The 18,130-nt window shown below is 39.0% G+C and overlaps 3 protein-coding genes across 3 annotated transcripts; 2 read left to right on the forward strand and 1 right to left on the reverse strand.

Moving 5' to 3' along the window:
- Positions 1–304: 304 nt before the first annotated feature.
- Positions 305–3,735, reverse strand: LOC133131345 (protein c-Fos-like). Its single transcript, XM_061246658.1, has 4 exons — positions 3,469–3,735; positions 2,157–2,381; positions 1,728–1,835; positions 305–1,613 (listed from the first exon to the last, which is right to left on the reverse strand). Exons 1-4 carry the CDS (start codon positions 3,610–3,612, stop codon positions 945–947), a joined length of 1,146 nt encoding a protein of 381 aa, XP_061102642.1. The 5' UTR covers positions 3,613–3,735; the 3' UTR covers positions 305–944.
- Positions 3,736–7,927: 4,192 nt separating this feature from the next.
- LOC133131269 (protein c-Fos-like) lies at positions 7,928–10,465 on the forward strand. Its single transcript, XM_061246556.1, has 4 exons — positions 7,928–8,197; positions 8,499–8,732; positions 8,953–9,060; positions 9,161–10,465. Exons 1-4 carry the CDS (start codon positions 8,057–8,059, stop codon positions 9,809–9,811), a joined length of 1,134 nt encoding a protein of 377 aa, XP_061102540.1. The 5' UTR covers positions 7,928–8,056; the 3' UTR covers positions 9,812–10,465.
- Positions 10,466–12,990: 2,525 nt separating this feature from the next.
- LOC133125046 (transmembrane emp24 domain-containing protein 10-like) lies at positions 12,991–18,023 on the forward strand. Its single transcript, XM_061236748.1, has 5 exons — positions 12,991–13,240; positions 14,298–14,418; positions 14,914–14,987; positions 16,703–16,829; positions 17,130–18,023. The coding sequence occupies exons 1-5, from the start codon at positions 13,064–13,066 to the stop codon at positions 17,249–17,251; spliced, it is 621 nt and encodes a 206-aa protein (XP_061092732.1). The 5' UTR covers positions 12,991–13,063; the 3' UTR covers positions 17,252–18,023.
- The last annotated feature ends 107 nt before the right edge of the window (positions 18,024–18,130 follow it).

Raw genomic sequence — 18,130 nt, forward strand, 5'->3', positions numbered from 1 at the left:
CTTATGGTGAACAGGCATGCTGGCATAATGCTTTATTTACCATATGCATGATCACCTGATATAAAACTAGCAGAAAGCCTCCAGCTCCCACAAATAAGTATACTACAGACTTAAATTAGTGAAGTGACTGTGAATTCACTGGCCTGATGCAGAACTTCCCTTCCAGTTGATGTTGGTGGACTTCATGAGTGAGTATTTCTGTGTACACTGGTCAAAATACTGTGTCCTATTTTGGCCATTGAAGCTTCGTTAAGGTTGCACATCAAATAACCTGAAGCCATTTAAAAATAACAGAATCAGACAATTGCTTTTAAATATATTTAATGATAATATTTATCAATAAGCAATCAATGCTTATTTTTCTGTCTTTTGCAATTGAAGAACAAGTCAAAACCTTGAAGGTAGAAAAATAAACTATATCATAAAATACGTCTCAATAAATTATAACGCACTTGATGTTTTCATGGAAAACTTCTTAAATTATGATGTAAAATCACAGCTTGAATGATAAAATTGAGGTATGCAAGTACAGTACATGGATGTATATCACACACTATTACTTTTAGACATGAACATAATATTGCTATCGAAACACTGAACTGCACAGTCTATAGCTCAACAATACAACAAAAAATCCTGCACAATTGAAAAACAAGTAATGCAATTCTGAAATTATATGGCACTTCTCTGCATGCGTTTAATACCAGACCATAGTTAACATTTCTGTTAGGAAAATTACTATCCATGCTTTTAGCTACATCAAATGGATCTGGAAGAAGTTAATACTGGCTCGGTCACAGTAAACATTTCATGGATGCAACCATCGGATAAAAAGCTTTGATCACAGTAGATGACTTTGGACACCACATCACATTGGATGACATCAGATCTTGCACTGTAATTATGAAATACTGTTCAATGGGTTCCCTCTATTCACATCCTTATCATAAGGCTAAAAGGGTTGGAGAGTTCAGAATATCTACCACTGACTCAACTTTTCCTCCTCCACCTTTGCAGCTGTCAACCCCATCTGCAAGTGAATCTAACTCCGGGTAGGTGAAAGCAAATGCTGAAAGGTAACTGGTACAGGTGGGGGTGGAAGTCACAATAGGGGTGCTCAAGGGTTCCAGGTCACTGGACACTGATTTGTAGAGGGTTTCCCAATCTGTCACCCCAAAAGAGCTACTCAGGTCAATGTCCGGGACAGAGCGAGCTGTCTCTAGAGAGGATTTCTCCATGCCAGGGAGAAGATCCTCCAGGGGCTCTTCTTTCACATCCAAGGAGGACTCTAGGTCACAAACATTCACCTCGGCACTGGAGCAGAGCAGGATGTTGGAGTTCCCAGAGATGGCTGTCGTGGGGAAACTGGAGGCCTCGGAATCTTGGAGTGTGGAGGACTCCACTGAGCTGTCTTCGGGGAGCTTGCCATTTCCTAGAGCTGAGAGCAGCTGGGGGGAACCAATAGGCTCCTGGAAGATGCAGTCAATGTCCTCAGCAATTTTGCAGCCTGGTTTATGTGCTGCCAGAATAAGGTCCAGCTTTTCCTTCTCTTTCATGAGGTTGGCTATTTCAGCCTGCAGAACTGCCTTTTCATCTTCTAGCTTATCAGTCTCCTATACAAAAAGGACAGCGAGTGGGTTACAGATTAACTCATTTTTAAATATACAGTTCTGGCTGGATTGTGTGCACAAGAAAAAATTATGTTGCCAAGACAAGGGTTTACTTACAGCCTGGAGAGTGTCTGTGAGCTCCCTCCTTCTATTGCGGCACTTTGCTGCAGCCATTTTATTCCTTTCTCTCCTGATTCTCTTTTTCTCCTCCTCTTCTGGAGAAAGCTATTTGATTTATGACAAAAATAAGAAGAATTTTTGAAGAATCTGACCATTTCATCCGTGCACTCTTGACTTCTGTTCCAATTCATCCTCTGAAAAGATGTATCCTTCGCTGCAGTGCGTCTAAAAATAGATCGCTGTTGCAGACTCGCCATGTCCTGAATATAAATTGAATCAAGGCACAGAGCCAAAACACAGCTCTGAAGTATATGCCTGAAAATGCTGCACTGTTGGCAATAATAGCTTATATTTTAAAACAAGTTTAACATGGATTTTTGTTCTGTCTGTTTTGCCTACATTCACTTTAAAAGCGATAAAAATTACCTGCTCCGCTTTCCCTTTTCTGGGAGTGTTTTGCCCCCGACTCGCGCTGGCTTTAGTCACCTGGACTGAGCTCTGTGCTTTATTGGTTTGAAGTGTACCCACAGACGGGGAAACAGACGTGATCATGGTCGGCTGGACCATCCACTGCAAATCCGGGGTAGTTGAAATCGCAGTGACAGTCGGAACAAAGGGACCCCCTGAATTATCTATTTCTGTACAAGGTTCCTGCAAAATGAAAAAAGAAAAAAAAGAAAAGAAAAAACTTCAGTTGAAACATGGACAAAATGAAACCGTAATCGTCAATCGATCCTTATTGCTTTATGGAAACACCGGCTGTAGACGCATGGGTCGTTAGGCAAATAAACTTCCAATGCCATTGCAGCTGAAGAGATTTAAACGTATCAGATGAAACGCAAACATAATAACCTCGTTAGATGAACTTCCTTTGGGAATAAACCGCTTAATGTGACATGTTTCATAGAGCAGGCTATTTTTCCCATATGTTGAAATAATATGCTCAGTTACAGAGTGCATCATATTTGATTTAATAATCTTACTGAAATATATTATATGAACCAAAAATAGCCCCCCTCCTGATCAATAATAGACTTTATAATTGCTGCTGACGTAGACACTGACGCAAAAGTGCTGTGGAGTCTCCTGAATGATTATATTCCTTCAATGAGCAGCTGTACAAATAGGCATTCTAATTGAAAAGAAATGTGACCAAAATAACAACACCGTTTTATACATATTTTACTCTGTCACTTGATGAGACCTAATAGGATTTGCATATCTTTGTCATATTCACTGCCTTACCCTCAGATTATTTGCATTGTTTTTAATGTAGGCTATTTGAGAATGTGAACAGTCGTCTGAAAAGACAGTAGCCTACATTCCCCCCTCCCCCCGCCCTTTTGGACCCGCGCTGAATATACATTATACAATATAATGGTGCACACGTCGTGTACAAAATAATAATGCCAAGTTCATTCGTGATCATTCATCTAGGATGGCAACCCCTTGTATAGGCATGTAGGCTATACAATTATAGTAATGCACAATATGATACAATAATGAATGTGACCCAAGGGAGTTTAAATAACTATAAACCTATTTCACTGAAATTGATTAGTTAATATTATTCTGTTATCGTCCATATATATATGCTCCAGCATCTTTATTAGCTATTCTGTAGTTTTATAAATGTGTTATTTAAGTGTATCGCGTACGCTACAGGCCTACTCACATATGGTTAATGCAATGGGATTGCATAAAGTCAGCAATCATGATTAACATTTTGACTCCGTACCTGTGTCTTCTCCATCGGAGAAGCTGAAGTGCTGGAAAACGAACCAGCTGGTGACTGCTGGTAATACGAAAGGGTGTCCCCGACGGGAGATGCGGTACTGCAGCGAGACGAAGAATCGCAGTCGGTGTTAAAGTTTGGAAACATCTCTCTAGAAAACGGTAACAAGCGGTAGTAATACCAGAACTACAACCCTTTTGTATTTTATGAAGCTACTTATACTACCAGACAACACTTTTCTACGTCAAATCCACCCAATGCCGTCCACCAGGTTTATAAACCTGGTAACTGGAGATTACTTCCTAGCTCCTCCTTATATACTGTGCCAGATTTTTATGAATGAAATCTGTGCGCTAAGGCTGTACCATTTACTTGGAGGGGAGCGGGTTCAGTGATAAAACAAGCACCGTTTTATTTTCATTAGAACATTATAATTTAATTACAGTATAACTTCAGCTCCTAAAAACAGTATTTTCATTTATATTACAATGTAAATTATAAATATCAAAATGTAATTTACCACAGCAGGTAACCCCCATTACCCCTGAAAGGAATAGTGTTATCACGTCACGTGAATGTCAGTTTTGAAAGGTATACAGATGTTCCACCCACACACTGCACAAATAAAGGCATAAAATAATGATTTTAAAATGTCACGATCTAAATACATACAACAGTATGTATGCCTGGTTTAAGTAGGCTACGCTTTTCCTGATGAATGGTCATTCTGGGAATTAAGTATCCGTCCAGATGTGACATTGCAGTTCTGATCATGGTTTGACCACATCATATTTAAACCGCAATGTTAGCCTTTTATTTAGCATTTGTACGTCTTCCCAGCTTCGATACAGTGTTACAGCTCACTGTGATTTATTTAGTATTAGACCTCGGCGATGTGACAGCCCCGCTAAATTTATACATGTACAAAAAAAACATTTTCCATTATTCGTGATGAATATAGTAGGGTACTTTATACTATACAGACCCAAACATCATGTAATGAACAAATTAAAATGATCAAAACGTAGGCTATTATCGATCGTGAACATAGGATACAAAACAAAGGTAGGCTACTACACGGCTCTAAAAATAGCCTGTAGTGACAGCGAGTCACATTGTGAATTTGAGAGCATTAATGTGACCGTAATTTTCATTTTCGGAACAACTGTGTTACATTGTCCGCTTTATTATCTCATCTTGCGTGTGAGATAATCATCCTGAACAATTGGCTCTGGCAAACTGCAAAGAATAGAGCTACAGCAATTTACATACCACTGGTCAGCCAACCAATCAAATGCAACATTCAGCATACCATATATGCACATCCTGTTCACGTGATGTCAAGTTGCCGGGAATCGTCTGAACTAGTGGCCACTGGAACGCGTTTGATCCTTTGTACTGCAAAGAAATAGGCTATAAGCGCGACTTTGTTCAAATGTACATTAGAATTTTCTGCGGTCTACTGTCGCCATCACATTTTAAAATCATCATCGCGTGTTTATTTAATAGGCTAGTTAATGTGGTAACTTTATAAGTTCTTCACCCAGCCTACATGCCCATGGTTTTCTTGCCGCAAAATTAATATTTTGACCTGTGTGGACCTGTTTGAAGAGATTGCAAGAAGTGACTGAAACGTATCAGATGGATCAAGCAAAACAAAGAATATGACCACAGTTGTGATCTGGTAACATGTGAAAATAGGCTTCTAGGCCTTCTAGGGTAATATGTAGAAATATCATTACTAGCTAATTAATGTAATCGCTATTGTAATGTAATGGTGTGCACGTTTTATAATAATGTTAAACGACTGGGTGGGTTCATATAGCCTATAGTGTTTTGACAAATAACATAATGGCTGTCCGAATATTCTCACCAGTGTCTCAAGGCTATATGCCCTTTGACTGCCAAGAAATTGTGATATCACTTGTTTTTGAAAGCTTGCGGGTCGACATGTAAGCATGATGTCATGTGGTAGCCTACTTGTTGAAAATGGGCCGTCCCCTGAATTATATATTATTATGCATGAAGGAATGTTTCTCGGTAGTGACGCCCTCTAGATACTGGCATTCAAGTGGAAGCCTATAGTCCGTCAGGCATAATGCTCTCTTTGTTGAGGTGCCTTAGAGGCCTCTCGCGTGTTAACTAAACACCTCGAGAAATTAAAGCTCTAAAAAAACATTTTTGTTACATTTTTACTGATTTTATAATGAACTAAAAGTGGTACTTTATGAGAAGTGCATAGACCACCCATCGTGAAACGTGTTATAACAAACAACGTAATATATATTTAAAAATACAAAGTCCAAGATCCCAAGGTGTATTACGCTTCCTCATATAAGCTGTGCCTTGCAGATGTGGCTACCATTAGCGTATCAAGGTTCCACAGATACCGCTATTAATACACTTTTTCAGTGCATATGCTATAATGTAGACATCTCGCTTTATCTACATGCGCAATTTCAAATTTCCAAATATGTGCGTTGCAGTGAATTAGGCTATTCTAAAGTAGCAATTTCATATGATTTATGTTTCAGAGCGCACATATGCTTCATAATTGCCATAACATAATCTCATATTAAACAGTTTTAGTTACGGAAGAAGGTATCACAAGTTCAAACGACACAAAACAGCTGAAGCACACTAGCGTGGTTTTAACACAACAAACGAAAAGTAGCCTCGCCAGTTGCAGGTAGCATTTCAACCAATGTGTATCGATTGGTTTGCTTTATATTAAAGCAAACCTAAGAGTTAAATACAAGATGCATTGATTATTTTGTATCTTATAAACAAAGTAAAATAATGTTTTCGCAAAACGAAATCAACCACACTCCACCTCACTATACAGTGTAGTTCACAGGCTTTGCGTCGACGTCTGCATAATTACGCAACGTCACTTGCACGTAGGGACGGTACGTTACCATGGCGACAGCTGATGTTTATAATAAACACAAGTAAAGAAAAGAACATATTCAAATATAACCCTAGCCCGTGTCTCTTCAGAAAAGCTGATACGGCATAATTACTTAACAGTAAAACCATTAAATAAATAAACACTTAATAAATAACATTGTCGTGGGCCTACAATGGCCAGGGACTTGGCATACAACTCAGAGGTTGAATTGCATTAGTAAAAAATTCAGTTAGTATAGGGCCTAGGCTATAGCCTAGATGGATTGTGTGTAAAAATAATAATAATATGAACAATAATCTGCAAGCCACTCTGGATAAGACCATCTGCTAAATGCCAAAATGCAATGCAATGTAACTTTTGGTGCATAAACATGTATTAAAAAAACCACAATGGTCATGATTGCCAAATAATTTAGTACAGCCTAGCCTACCTTACATATAGGCCTACTCTGAATTCATATCTGGCTCTCAGAGGTTAAAATAAATAGCAGGCAGGAGAAATCCATTGACTTCCAAATATATGTTGTTATGTTATCTTGAATCAAGACATGTCATTTATATATTTTTTAAAGACTAAATGAATAAATAAACATTTATTTTTGTGGATTTCTTGAAGCTGACAAGCATGAAACATTCCTGGGAAACATTTGTTTAACAACAGAAGTAATGTGATGGAAAAATATAAGTAATGCAGCCATCTTGATCAAACCTGTTCTACCAGACACACCCACCTCAGGTACAAACATTACCCAAGGGTGAATTTATATGATGCATGAAACAGGACTGCCAAAGTATTACTGAAGTTGCCAAGATCATGGCCAAAATGGCTGAAAGGTGATCTATAATACTTAATACTTGGACATAATTAGGCTATCAAAATATAAATTAAATATTTGTCCATATAATATGTAGGCCTAGCCTATATGTGTTATGTTCATCAGACTTCTGTTATTACTTTCTGCACATTCAACAAAAGAAGCATATTTACTATTTTTCCTTGCGTGTAATTTTGGATTACAATTGCAGTTACATTTGATTTATATAAAATAAAACACATACTTAAATGCAAATGCGTTTTAAAAAAATGCAACATTTATTTAAGTGGCATATTACGAATATGTCTGTCTGCCTATTACCGAAGACCTATTCTGTTTCTGTGGCTCCGTACAATTCCGAGCAGTGACCCGCCCATTTCACAGGATGCATTCCATATAAGGATAATTACGTATGGGAATCCCTGCTCTAGAATGTACCATCTACCAGAGGATAGGGGGTACTTGTATAAAACTATTTTTTATTATCCACATTAAATGGTACAAAATTGTATATTAACACATATCTGAAGTAGGATTGTATTTATACTTTTTATAACTGTTTTTATAGTGTCTGTAATAGCTTCTGAAATAATTACATTAACTCAAGTTTAACCATTTTACAAGAGATGCCCCCCGCCCATTACTAGAGCGATGTGACTTTCGCTCGTAACTTTCTGTCGTCTGAGAAAAACTATAAAAGGCATGATCGTGAGAGCTGACAGTACCATTTCGAGCAACCGGATTTCAGAGTCAATTCAGAAAAAGACGACGGAAGAACAACTTTGAGAATTCCGAGTCAGCCAAAGGCAATCGTCATTTGAAACGATTTCTGTGCTGGTCAAGTTTACCGTAGGATTGCTACAGCGATGATGTATTCAGGCTTAGGCACGGAGTGTGACTCCTCTTCCCGCTGCAGCACCGCTTCCCCGGCCGGCGACAACCACTCTTACTACCCATCTCCAGCAGCCTCTTATTCCAGTGTGGGCTCGCCTGTCAGTCAGTCTATGGTAAGAGAAGATATTTTAACTTTTATATCGTTTATATTTTGTAGTATGGACATTGTTTTATGTAGTTTTACTTGGATTACTAAAACTAATTCAGCATTGTTTCATATTTTCATTGATTATGTCCACCCCAGTAGTTGCATGAAGTCATTTGAATATTTGCTTGCAAAGTGATCATTTTTATTATAGGCCTATTTCGTTTTGGAGAACTAAAATCTTGTCCATACAGTTGCTAAATAGATATTAATTAAATGTTAGAAATGTCATACAAATTCACTCATACTCTCCCCTTCTCCCTGCACAGGACTTCACTGATCTTTCCGTTGCAAGTGCCTCTTTTGTTCCAACTGTCACTGCCATCTCTACAACTCCAGACCTTCAGTGGATGGTCCAGCCGACGGTCTCCTCTGTAGCACCTTCTCAGAATCTAGTCCACCCATACAATGTTCAGCATACCAACTCTGACTATACCAGGTTGGGGATGATCAAGACTGCTGGAATCAAAAGACCCAATGGCAGGAGAGCCAAAATGGAACAGGTAATTTAAGATGCTCCTTCACACATCCCTACATGTATGTCCAGCCATTCCCTTTCCATGGAAGCAAAGAACAGGTTGCGATGGCATTCAATATACAGAATAACTGAGAGTTAGCAAAACATTTCCATAGGGCATGGCTTTCAATTTCCACGGAGGCTAAATGAACTGCATTGGAATAAATGTTTGATCAAAATGAATGGTTTCCTTTTTTGTACTTTAGTTGTCTCTTGAGGAGGAAGAGAAGAAAAAGATCCGCAGAGAAAGGAATAAGATGGCCGCTGCAAAATGCCGCAATCGAAGAAGAGAACTCACTGATACTCTACAAGCTGTAAGTATTTTTTAATTGTGGTAGTTGAGTATTAACTACAACAGTGTATGCATAATTACAGGAAGACTAAGTGCCATTTTCTCCTCCTTCCCTTTCACAGGAAACTGATATTTTAGAAGATGAGAAGTCTTCTCTGCAAAATGAGATTGCCAGTTTGATGAAAGAGAAGGAAAAGCTGGAATTCATCCTTGCAGCACACAAACCTGTGTGCAAGATTCCTGCAGATTTTGACACTGGCTTCCTCGAGGCCTCCATCTCCTCTGTGCACGGTCTAGCGGATGACCTGACCTCCCAGACCCGGAGTACAATCTCAGGGAACACCATCCGGAAGGGAACTGAGACCATCTCTCCTAAATCTTCCCTCTTCAGCTCCAGCTCTGCCACTGAGGCTAGTACATTGACGACTGGCATAACAGACCTAGAGCGTTCCTTGGAGGAGTCTCTGGACCTCTTGGAATCATTGCAGAAGTCATCATCAGATGCTGCCCAATCTGTTCCTGACACTGACCTGTCCAGCTCTTTCAATGCGCCAGACTGGGAAGCCCTTTGCATGCCGTCCATGACTGACATTGAGCCTCTGTGCACACCAGTGGTGACTTGCACCCCTTCTTATACATACACATCTTCATTTGTCTTTACTTACCCAGAGGACAATATGCTTGCCACTTGTGGAGTAGCCCACAGAAGAGGAAGTAACAGCAATGACCAGTCTTCAGACTCCCTCAGTTCTCCCACCCTGCTTGCCCTGTGAAGCTCAAATGAGCTTCCAGGTTCTTTAATTCAGTATATTTAAGGACATACAGATCACAGGGCTATGACATGGACTCATCGGGAGGATGTTTAAAAAAACAAAAAAAAACTTAAATATCAATTATACTTACTGCTTTCAAATATGTGACAAGAGCATGTATAAAATACCATCATGTATTCTGACTGCTGTTGTCTAAAGCATGTCGCATTATACCATGCTAAATCCATTTATTAGGTCTTCTACAAATTCTTTTTTCCATTATTGGTGCTAGGTTGTACAGTTATATTAGTTTGCTACAGTTTACGAAATGTGCTCAAAGCAATGGTGATGCATCAGGAAAGAAAGTTATTTTTGTAATTAAAGTCCTGAAGTTCCCTCTAGGAAAGATTTCTATACTATTTGAAAATTAAAATTGTAGTTTTCTGGTTAATTAAATTGTTTACTGTTTAATAATACGTGTTGCGCCTTACCATAGTCTGAGTGGTCTAAATACTTCTGAGAGTTTTCTGTGAAAACGCATGTATCATGTATGATTGTATGATGTATTTCAATTATAGGCTAATATTTTACGGAGTATAGGCTACGCCTAATTCTGATTGTTGTCACGAGCAAAATATTGTTTTGTCAGTAACCGACAATAAACATTTGAATGCACTTTTCTGTGGTTTATTGGTTCCGATACATTACAAGTTGTCAAACCAAACAAAACGTCATTCATTACAATGATTTTTGTTCCATTTAAAAGCGCTAAGGCCGTAGACAGAAACTAATAGTGCTGCTCACACATGTACAATTTAATAGTCGGATTACAAAAAAGTGTTTTTGTTTTTTTTGTTCCTGTTCATGCACGATCCTCAAACTCACTAAACTGGAATACATCGAAATGAATCCAATCCAACTAAACCGGAGGCTATCCCGCAGTACGAATCACAGACGTACGAGTACGCCATCTGCATTGAACACGTCAGAACGTTAGCGTCAAATACGTCGCGCATGATGTGTTTATATTTTCTGTAACCCAGCAACGTTTGCGTAATTACGTAACTTCCATGCCCATATATAGTGCCTTGCAGCAACCTAGTCTATGGTAGCAACATAGATATTTAGATAAATATTAAATAACTTCCACTTGTATACAAATGTTACCGTTTAACTTCAGCAGTATTGTAGAATCTCACGACCGAATGTTGGATTTCGGAGCATTCACAGCACTTAATTGTTTCTGTAAAAACATTATTTACACTGGCATGCGTATGCTGTTAGCGAAGTCTAGCAGCACTCGATACTCTAGTAGTTGCCCGCCAGGTTCGGGGCGGTGTTCTCTTTCAAGTCGTTTCAGATAAGAGCGTCTAGTAGACTAAAACTTAATTAAAATAACATTTTACTTTTAAAAAACAACAAACATATAATTGATACACTGAGGGGCAGTTTCGCAGATAGGCTTTCTCTAAATTCTAATTTTAATTGAGATTCTTCATACAAAACTAAATTTAGTCTTCGACCTTTGTGTATTTCTGGGTTGTTAGACCCAAACTATCTTTGACAATAGAATATTGCAATTCATGGAATCCCATATCTTTGTATGTTTCAGACAAAGCCTGCTGTTTTCTTTCCATTAACTATTGCCTAAATAAAAAATTATTGTAAATGAAAAGTATGTTCTACAATTTCCACAGTCATGATATAGGTCTAGTAAAGTTCATGTAAGGGTTCTGCAGGATCACATCAGTCTTTCAAACAGTAATTTTACGTTTTTCCTGTTTTTCTTGTAAAGTGTCTATATGGCACTCTCGTGTTTGAAAGGGTTAATGCTTTTTGCCCAGTGGGGGATGGGGGAAAGGCAAAAAAAATTTTTGGTACCTTCCTTTAACATCTCCAACTGTGGAAAAATTTGAACACTGTGACACAAAACTGGGTCTGGTCTCAGGCCCAGGGGACGAAGGTGGTACTGTTTGCCTGAGAGAAAGTGGGGAAAGAGGAGAAGTGAATCATATCAGGGTAGAATTGCTGGTGAAATACAGCTATTGCCTGGATAATATTTCTACTAAGATTCATGCCTACAGCCTTGGTCATATAGTGTGCTGCATAATGTTTTGGACAAAGTACTTTCTTGATTTGGCTATATACTCCACAATTTTAGATTTGTGATCAAACCATTCACATGGGGTTAAAGTGCAGATTCTCTGCTTATAATATACATTGGTTTCATCATGTATAAATGACTGATCTTTTTTATACATGGACATTCCTGCCATTCCTCGGGCATCAGAAAGACCTCCAAGAAAGACCTCATGAACAGAAATACAGAGGTTACATTGCAAGATGCAAACCACTGGTTAGCCACAGAAACAGGATGGCCAGGTTACAGTTGGCCAAGAAGTATTTAAAAGAGCAATCACAATTCTGGAAAAAGATCTGGACAGATAAGACAAAGATGAACTTATATCAGAGTGATGGCAAGAGCAAAGTATGGAGGAGAGAAACACTGTGATGGGTGTGCCGAAGGTAATGGCTCACTTATGTTCATTGATAACATAACTGACGATGGTAGTAGAAAAATGAATTCTGAAGTATATTGACATCTTATCTGCTCAATTTCAAGCAAATGTCTCAAATCTTATCAGCCAGTGGTTCATTCTACAGCAAGAACATAATGCCAAACATACTGCTAAAGCAACAAATACGTTTTTCAAAGCTAAAAAATGGTCAATTCTTGAGTGGCCAAGTCAATCATCTGACCGGAACTCAATTGAGGATTTCTTTCATATGCTGAAGAGAACTTAAGGGGAAACAAGCATGAGCTAAAGATGGCTCAGCATCACCAGAGAAAACTCCCAGCAACTGGTGATGTCCATGAATCGCAGACTTCAAGAGTGATTGCATCCAAGAAATTTGCACAAAATACTAAACATGACAACTTTCATTTACATAACATTGCATAGTCCCAAACATTATGGTGTATAAATATATGTTGGAAACCAACATGTATAAAAAAATACCCTTTATTAAATCCATAGAGCCTGTACAGAGCCGAATAAAAAGTATGTCTTTGGCCCAAACATTATGAAGCTCGCTGTAGTATGTAACGTTTAAAATGATGCATTTCACCTCCCTGTCAGAGAAAGCGCTCTTATTTTACTGCGTTACTCTCTCAGCATTATTTACCGTGCTAATCTTGTATTACGCGGCACTAACTGTGCAGCAGTAGTTCTGTGGTGTGGTGTTCATGGAAGTGGCCGGTTTTCCGTAGCCATGTTTCGATTTTGTTTCTTAGTGCTTTTCCCTTTGCTTTTTGAATCGGTGTTTCCAATTTCTTTCTTCTTACCCGTAAATTTTCGGAAATGTTTGCGGGAAGAGATCCATAAAGACGTGCTGGTCACTGGTGAATACGAAGTTTCTGAGCAACCTAACACCAAAACCAATCTTAAGGTGAGCGCGAGAGAGAATTGCACAGTTAGCTAGCTGGCTAACAGTTTGTAACGGTGTTCCATGTAGCAACACTATGGTTGTAGTTATCTAGCTAGCTAACTAACAAGCTACGGGAAGGCCTCTGGTAGTCTAATGGTATTGTTTGGTGACACAGACATTTGGTAAGTTAGAACAATAAACTATGACTGTGCTGCACCCTTGAAAGAAAGTGAAACATTTGATCACGGAAATGTATTTTTCACTTAGGCTAGCTAGCTAGGATTGCTAACTTAAGTTACCATATGAGCTTTCTTTAGTGACAGCTTCCTCTTAACTGTCAGTTTGCTTGTGAAATCAAGCCAGATAAGTGCATAACGTTAGTGTGTATTAAGTGTATTAAGTTCATTGTTTTTGTCAGACAATGCGGGCGTTTTATGGTTTGTTATCTTAAACTGATATGCTGCCCATCAGCTGAAAGTTACACGTCACTTTAACGCCAACAGCCACAAGCGAACATGTTCTCACAAGCTAACGTAATGGAACTGTTCGAAATATCGAAATATTCTGTAACGTAACTTACATATTCCAAGTGAATCATTTTAGTTTACGGCACTGGTATGGTAATATCCAAATTAATGCAATGCGGGTTATTTTAAATAAATGTTGTTTTCAACTATCGACAATTGACAATATACATTAATGTTGAAACCGGTCCAGAAAGTGTAGCTTAACAGGCTATTGCTACCATGACGACAGGCAGGTAGAAATGGATTGAAATTAATGGATTTGGATCATTTCAACTGTTTACTGTTTTTTTTTTTTTTTTTCTAGAGTGGTAACAAAAACAATTGTATGGGCCAAGCAGAAAGAAGGAGGAATGAAAATGGCCACTTTTAGTAACTTGACCAAACCAAACCATGTCTACTTTTTAGTACAAACGCACATCACAGTTTTGTTCTCTGTTCTCTGTATGGATGCAGGATAGGATATTTATTGAGCAACTGTAAATTGCCTTTAGCCTAAGCGAGGGACATGTCCTTGCCTTCACTTATGTATTTAATAAAAAAAATTTCTTTAGATTACAGATTCCTCTGGGCACATTCTATATTCAAAAGAAGATGCTTCAAAAGGAAAGTTTGCCTTCACAACTGAGGATTATGATATGTTTGAAGTTTGCTTTGAAAGCAAATTCCCTATGGGTGAGTACATGGCCAATTTAATGCACTAAATTGTTATAGAAATTGTTTGAATAATATGTCCGAAAATGTACATCACACCGTGTGTGGTCCGATAATTAAAATAAGAAATTCTATAAAGAATTTGCATGTTTGAGGAATGTGTTTGTAAGAGAATGTAATGTGTATGTTGTCACTTAGTAGTCAGCATATCTTTATGAGGAACATCATGTGTGGTGCACATAATCTGCCTGTGCTTAGTTGAGAGATGCCTGTCTTCATGATTACAAGTGTAGTCGGTGAAGGTAAAGACAGCAGGTCTAGAGTGTGTATGTGTATGTGTATGTGTATGTGTATGTGTATGTGCACGTGCACGTGCACACAGGTTTGTGTTCCTCTCTTTGCCTGTCTGTCTTGTCTGTCTGTCTCTGTATGTGTGTGTGCTTTTTGTGTGTGTGTGTGTGTGTGTGTGTGTTATTGTGCCTACTTCACAATAAGTCTTTTCATTCTGGTTTCCAGGAACTGGGCGAGTCCCTGACCAGCTGGTTAATTTGGACATGAAGCATGGGGTGGAGGCAAAGAATTATGAAGAGGTAAGTGATTGGTGGAGAAAATGAGCCAGGACATACCAGAACCAATACAGCCCACTGCCAGCCCAGTGCATTCTGGTCATCCAGCTTTTTGATCTCTCCAATGCTTAGGTCTGGATTGAATTTACGCTGGGCAAATTGTCTGCAATGCTGAAGTTTTCATATCAAAAAGACTTTCACAGACTTGCTTGTGAATGTATGGTACCTTCTCGAGGTTTCCACCTGCTCCTCAGTTGTATGTTTGTTCTGAGTATTCCTGAAAGACAGGACATGAGCCCCAATTTGTTTAAATCAGTACTGGAAGGGAACCAGACTGCCAGCTATTGGCAGGACATTTATTTAAAGAAGCCAATTTAATTGGGAGAAGAGTTTTGAAAAGGTTTATTATTGAGTTGAAGTAGGCATTGAAATAATGTTCGGATGTGAATGAAATAAAAACGGAAAGAGGCTATTAAAATCAATACATTTTATTTACTGTATGTTGTGAAAGCAGGAGATTGTAGTCTGGCTTGAGAGTGTAACTGGCTGAAACTATACACATTTTAATACAATGTTTTTTAAATGTTTTTGTTTTGATTAACCTGGTTTTAGGTAAAATATTGAACTTAGGCTAGAATTTTCAATTTACTAAGTTTTGTTTCAGTTGGCAAAAGGAAAATATGAATATGAAATATGAATATGTTTCAGGGAGAGTTGCCTGAAGCATGGATAGTGCATGACTTGATTGCAGACAGGTGGTCCTGTGAGAATACAGTTATGTCTTTCACCAGCAAGTCCCAGTTTCTGAGTTGGCCTGGACTCTGTCTGTCTGTCTGTCTGTCTGTCTGTCTGTCTGTCTGTCTGCAGTTAGTGCACAATTCAGCTGAAAGGCAATGCAGACTCGGGCATGCAGACTCTGGCATCCAGTTAGCATACATTCGGGTACTTTTCAAGAATTAAAAAGCACATGTTTCTAAGCACAGCTTCTTAGCACACCGCAGATCACAAGTTTACTCAGACTGAAGAAGTTGTGTGTGATTGATTGGCATGTTCCCAATGAGGCACTGATATGGCCAACTGAAGCCCTGGGACTAAATGTATAAATCGTCTTGGAATTAGTCCTAAAAGTGAGCATGTGATCATTTCCTAAAATGCTACTACAAACCATTTATTAAATGCCCATATGGACAAATAAACATTCCTACACACAAACTATTTCTTCCGCCAGTCTGAATGCCTCCTGCATTTGGAATACTCTGGTCCCATTGTAGCCTTTACTGCCATGGTTATGCTTGGCAGTGGAGTAGGGGCAGGCCAAAGGAACCTTCCCAACTGCCTGTTCTGTGTGAGGGATGGGGGTGGTGCCGTCTGCATACCAGACAAATTGTGTTAAGTGTGTCAGCTTGCAGCTGCAACGTGTCCAGCTACCAAATCTTTCCATGACCAACACTGACATCTGCTGGGCAAGAGGATCATGCTGACAGACTTGGCCCTTGGGCCTTGAGTGGAAGGGGTATTTCAAATGGCTTAAATTAATGCCTTTCATTCACCCACACACATACTCACGCACGCAGCAACAGCGGTGGAAATGATTTCTGGTTGTAGGATATTTAATTCTGAACTGTATCGTCTGTCTTTCAGTGCACTTATCCCTAGTTATGCACTTTGTTGTACATTGCTCTGGATAAGTGCGTCTGCCAAATGCCTATAATGTAATGTAATTTATTTTCCCCACGCAGATCGCCAAGGTGGAGAAGCTAAAGCCTCTGGAGGTGGAGCTGCGGCGGCTGGAGGACCTCTCAGAGTCCATTGTGAATGATTTTGCCTACATGAAGAAGCGTGAGGAAGAGATGAGGGACACGAATGGTAAGAGCTGTGCAAGAATGATTGCAGGCCAGTGTGAGGGGAGACTGTTGCCCTTATTTTTCCGAATGCAACAATTATTGTACATCAGGTTATACTCAAGTGAACCTCAAGCTTTATAAGTGAGGTTCAAGGCTATGGATTGGATGAAACCACATGTGGTGAAAATAATATGTCAGAAAGCAACAGCTGGAAATTATATTTTTCTGTTGGATTCTTTGGTACGCTTGGCATTGCTGCCATTAAACAGGTGCGGAAACCACCTTGCATTGTTTTGCTCATGATGTGACTCTCTCCCCACAGAATCGACAAATGCACGAGTCTTGTACTTCAGCATCTTTTCCATGTGCTGCTTGATTGGCCTGGCCACCTGGCAGGTGTTTTACCTGCGTCGCTTCTTCAAGGCAAAGAAGCTCATCGAGTGAAGCTGTGTGCCAGCTGCAGAACAGTCCACTTAGTGGCCTCATCCAGCCACCATCCAGAGGAGAAGCGGGGAATACTTGTTGCGGAATAAATTGAATGGATTGATGAAGAACACGTGTGATATGGCCACTTTCATGAGGACTCAAATTTACCACTGAAATGCTACCAATTTATTGCACTGTTTTGCTCATTTCTAAGTATTTTCTAGTATTCCCAACACTTTATTATTTTATAAATGCCATTTCAGAGGATTTTAGCCTTTTTCAAATGTTGGCAAAGGAAGTGCCCTTTTGTGGCATTCTATGTGCACAGATTGTTTTAGAGCCCGACTACATTTCTTAACGTCTTCTGTGTTTTATTCACAAACATGAAAAGATGTCCAGAATCTACCTATGAATAAATACACTGTTAGCCAATACCCCCAAATCTGTACTTCAACTGAAGACTTGTGATAGCATGTCAATACCATGTCTTTTGTTTTGTTGGGCATATGTAACACAGTGGTTTGAAAATGTGTACCATGCCATAAGCTATTTTAACTTATTGAGATCCAAAGCTAAAGGAAATAAAGCACTACAGTTTTAGATGTCAACTTTAAAAAGTGGGAATGGTAAACAATAAACTTTAAATCAGCTCTCTCACACTCTTAGGAAATGATTTGCCTTTTCCCCCTAATAACTACAAGGTTTGCTATTCGTGGATGTAAATTAAAACCATGCTGAAATTAAACACTGCAGAACAAATTGCCAATTAAAATGACGGTATTAACCATCACTGACATGATTTTTTATTCAGCTCTCTGTCGATTGTTTTCATCTTCCACTTCGCAATTTCAGGACGTTGTCTCCAGCACAGTTTTACAAAATAATGACGTGGCCCAT

The sequence above is a fragment of the Conger conger genome, chromosome 1 (genome assembly GCF_963514075.1).
Source record: "Conger conger chromosome 1, fConCon1.1, whole genome shotgun sequence".
NCBI lineage: Eukaryota > Metazoa > Chordata > Actinopteri > Anguilliformes > Congridae > Conger > Conger conger.

What these genes read in the sequence shown, in the direction of transcription:
- LOC133131345 (XM_061246658.1), bottom strand. Translation starts at nt 3,612, where the DNA reads ATGTTTCCAAACTTTAACACCGACTGCGATTCTTCGTCTCGCTGCAGT. An exon ending in GAAAAGGGAAAGCGGAGCAG is followed by an intron (nt 1,836 to 2,156) that starts GTAATTTTTATC and finishes TAAATCAAATAG; the next exon opens with CTTTCTCCAGAAGAGGAGGA. An exon ending in TCACAGACACTCTCCAGGCT is followed by an intron (nt 1,614 to 1,727) that starts GTAAGTAAACCC and finishes CTTTTTGTATAG; the next exon opens with GAGACTGATAAGCTAGAAGA.
- LOC133131269 (XM_061246556.1), top strand. Translation starts at nt 8,057, where the DNA reads ATGATGTATTCAGGCTTAGGCACGGAGTGTGACTCCTCTTCCCGCTGC. An exon ending in CGCCTGTCAGTCAGTCTATG is followed by an intron (nt 8,198 to 8,498) that starts GTAAGAGAAGAT and finishes CTCCCTGCACAG; the next exon opens with GACTTCACTGATCTTTCCGT. An exon ending in GGAGAGCCAAAATGGAACAG is followed by an intron (nt 8,733 to 8,952) that starts GTAATTTAAGAT and finishes TTTGTACTTTAG; the next exon opens with TTGTCTCTTGAGGAGGAAGA.
- LOC133125046 (XM_061236748.1), top strand. Translation starts at nt 13,064, where the DNA reads ATGTTTCGATTTTGTTTCTTAGTGCTTTTCCCTTTGCTTTTTGAATCG. An exon ending in ACACCAAAACCAATCTTAAG is followed by an intron (nt 13,241 to 14,297) that starts GTGAGCGCGAGA and finishes AAATTTCTTTAG; the next exon opens with ATTACAGATTCCTCTGGGCA. An exon ending in AGGCAAAGAATTATGAAGAG is followed by an intron (nt 14,988 to 16,702) that starts GTAAGTGATTGG and finishes TTCCCCACGCAG; the next exon opens with ATCGCCAAGGTGGAGAAGCT.